Consider the following 1,873-nt stretch of genomic DNA (forward strand, 5'->3'; position numbering starts at 1 on the left):
CTTTCGCGATGAACTCCGCCGTGTTTTATTTTTTAATTATTTTATTAACTCGCAGTCTTTATAATTTACTTTCACATTTCCTTTTCTCTAATTAGTCTCTCGAGCACTGGTTTTTGAACTTCCGTACGTTAAAACGTCCACCCACGAGCTGTGACCTCCCTCTAAGACGACCGAGACTAGACTAGATCGAATATTGTGCACGGCATGATGGCGGCCGGCGCAATGCAATAAACGACCTATCGATACAATATTATTTGATATCGATCGTGCACGATACGATACGTAATAACAAGATGTATGTAAAAAAGTTGTAAAATACACTGTACTTTTTCTTATTTTGTCTATTGCAATAGAATTAAAAAACTGAATTTATGGATTTTATATTATAAATTTTGCTCTTTTCGGCTGTACATTTTTATTATTCAAAATGTATTAAATTATTTCAATAATTATACACTTTATAAACCTCACATAAGTACAAGAGTAGATTCCGATATTTATTATACATATTTAGATTACAATAAAAGTCAATTTTTTAAAGTTTTAGAAAGTTAATTTCGTCAAAATAAGTTTTTTTATGCTTTTGCTTTTGCCTTACTCCAGGTTATTCTATCTTCATAAAATCGGATAACAATCTGAGGACATTTGGCATTGGCTTCTTTGGCGGATACCATGTCAACTGCATCTGTTCCTTTCCTACATAAGAAAATTACCTCTATATGTCAGTAATAAGTCACAGATGTTTTAAAAATAATTGCATTATTAATTATATTTGCTTCTATCTTTTTTTGTACATTTCTAGCCAATGTACCAGCATAATGAAAGATACACAACAATGTCACTCACCATTGTATCAAGTACATCAATTCACCATTATCTTCTGCAGAGCCAAGGATCTTGTCTGCTTCCAATCCTCTTTTGAACCCTTGTTCCTCAATATTGTCATCCATTTCCATTGTCTTATTATCATTACTCATTTTATCAAGAGTCAATACTAAAGCCTCTTATAGCTTTAATGTTTTTGTATAAATAAATTAAGCTAAAGCAGAAAGTTAATACTTTAATAAATAATATTAATAAGATGCTGAAGGTTTTAATTGTTTTACAAAGCAGATTTAGGTTTAGAAATGTAGGTACTTACTCTCCAGGTAGAAATCCAAATGTTCAATTTAAATTTTGACCTTTAAGCTGCTAATTTTGTTTACTTTTTATAGAAATGCATACCATAATGCATGTATAAGTACACATTGTCGAGTTCTTTTCTGCTTTATTGTACTAATACTCATTTTATTTGTCTTGTCAAGTGGAATGAAGAACGATCGCCGTTGCCCGCGTATGTAGCGTCAATTTACCACGAAGGATCTCCAGCATGTCACACGTTTACCGGAATTACACCGGCCGAAGTATTAAAACGCGCACTAATACATATGCCCTGTATAAACATACATACACACATTAAATAAAAACATTTTTTGAGGTTAGGAAAGATAATTTACCGCATTCTCACAATTTGCAGACCTGTCTCCAACTTGTCGCACAATACCCCTTGAGGCACTTACTTTTTTCATTCGTTAGGATAGATTAGACCATTTTGTTGGAAGTAAAACAAAAATTCGTTCGATTAGATTTTAGTTGAAAAATTGTACCTGAGATTGTCGACGGTACCGGGTCGTAGTGGAATTCGGTGGAATTAGAATCGCGAGAGTGCTGTACCTGCTGCGCCCTCAGTAGTACGAATCAACTTACGTCTAGGTGGGGATAGCGAGCGGCCATATTGATTTTTTACGATGATCGCTGCTGGTACGGTGGGCGCGGTGCGGTGGGTGGTGGTGCGCGCTCCGTGATCGTTGATTTAACGTGACAAGTGATGTCT

At 34.9% G+C, this 1,873-nt stretch overlaps 1 protein-coding gene across 7 annotated transcripts; it reads right to left on the reverse strand.

Moving 5' to 3' along the window:
- Positions 1-398: 398 nt before the first annotated feature.
- LOC139113718 (chromobox protein homolog 3-like) lies at positions 399-1,771 on the reverse strand. 7 transcript variants are annotated; one of them, XM_070675052.1, is made up of 4 exons: positions 1,647-1,771; positions 1,142-1,432; positions 847-1,039; positions 399-696 (listed from the first exon to the last, which is right to left on the reverse strand). In XM_070675052.1, exons 3-4 carry the CDS (start codon positions 975-977, stop codon positions 576-578), a joined length of 252 nt encoding a protein of 83 aa, XP_070531153.1. In that variant the 5' UTR covers positions 978-1,039; positions 1,142-1,432; positions 1,647-1,771; the 3' UTR covers positions 399-575. The 7 variants fall into 7 exon arrangements, with proteins under 7 accessions (XP_070531153.1, XP_070531156.1, XP_070531157.1 ...); XM_070675055.1 differs by having other exon boundaries at positions 1,747-1,766; XM_070675056.1 differs by having other exon boundaries at positions 847-1,058; positions 1,519-1,703.
- Between the last annotated feature and the right edge of the window lie 102 nt (positions 1,772-1,873).

The sequence above is a fragment of the Cardiocondyla obscurior genome, linkage group LG03 (genome assembly GCF_019399895.1).
Source record: "Cardiocondyla obscurior isolate alpha-2009 linkage group LG03, Cobs3.1, whole genome shotgun sequence".
Taxonomy (NCBI): domain Eukaryota; kingdom Metazoa; phylum Arthropoda; class Insecta; order Hymenoptera; family Formicidae; genus Cardiocondyla; species Cardiocondyla obscurior.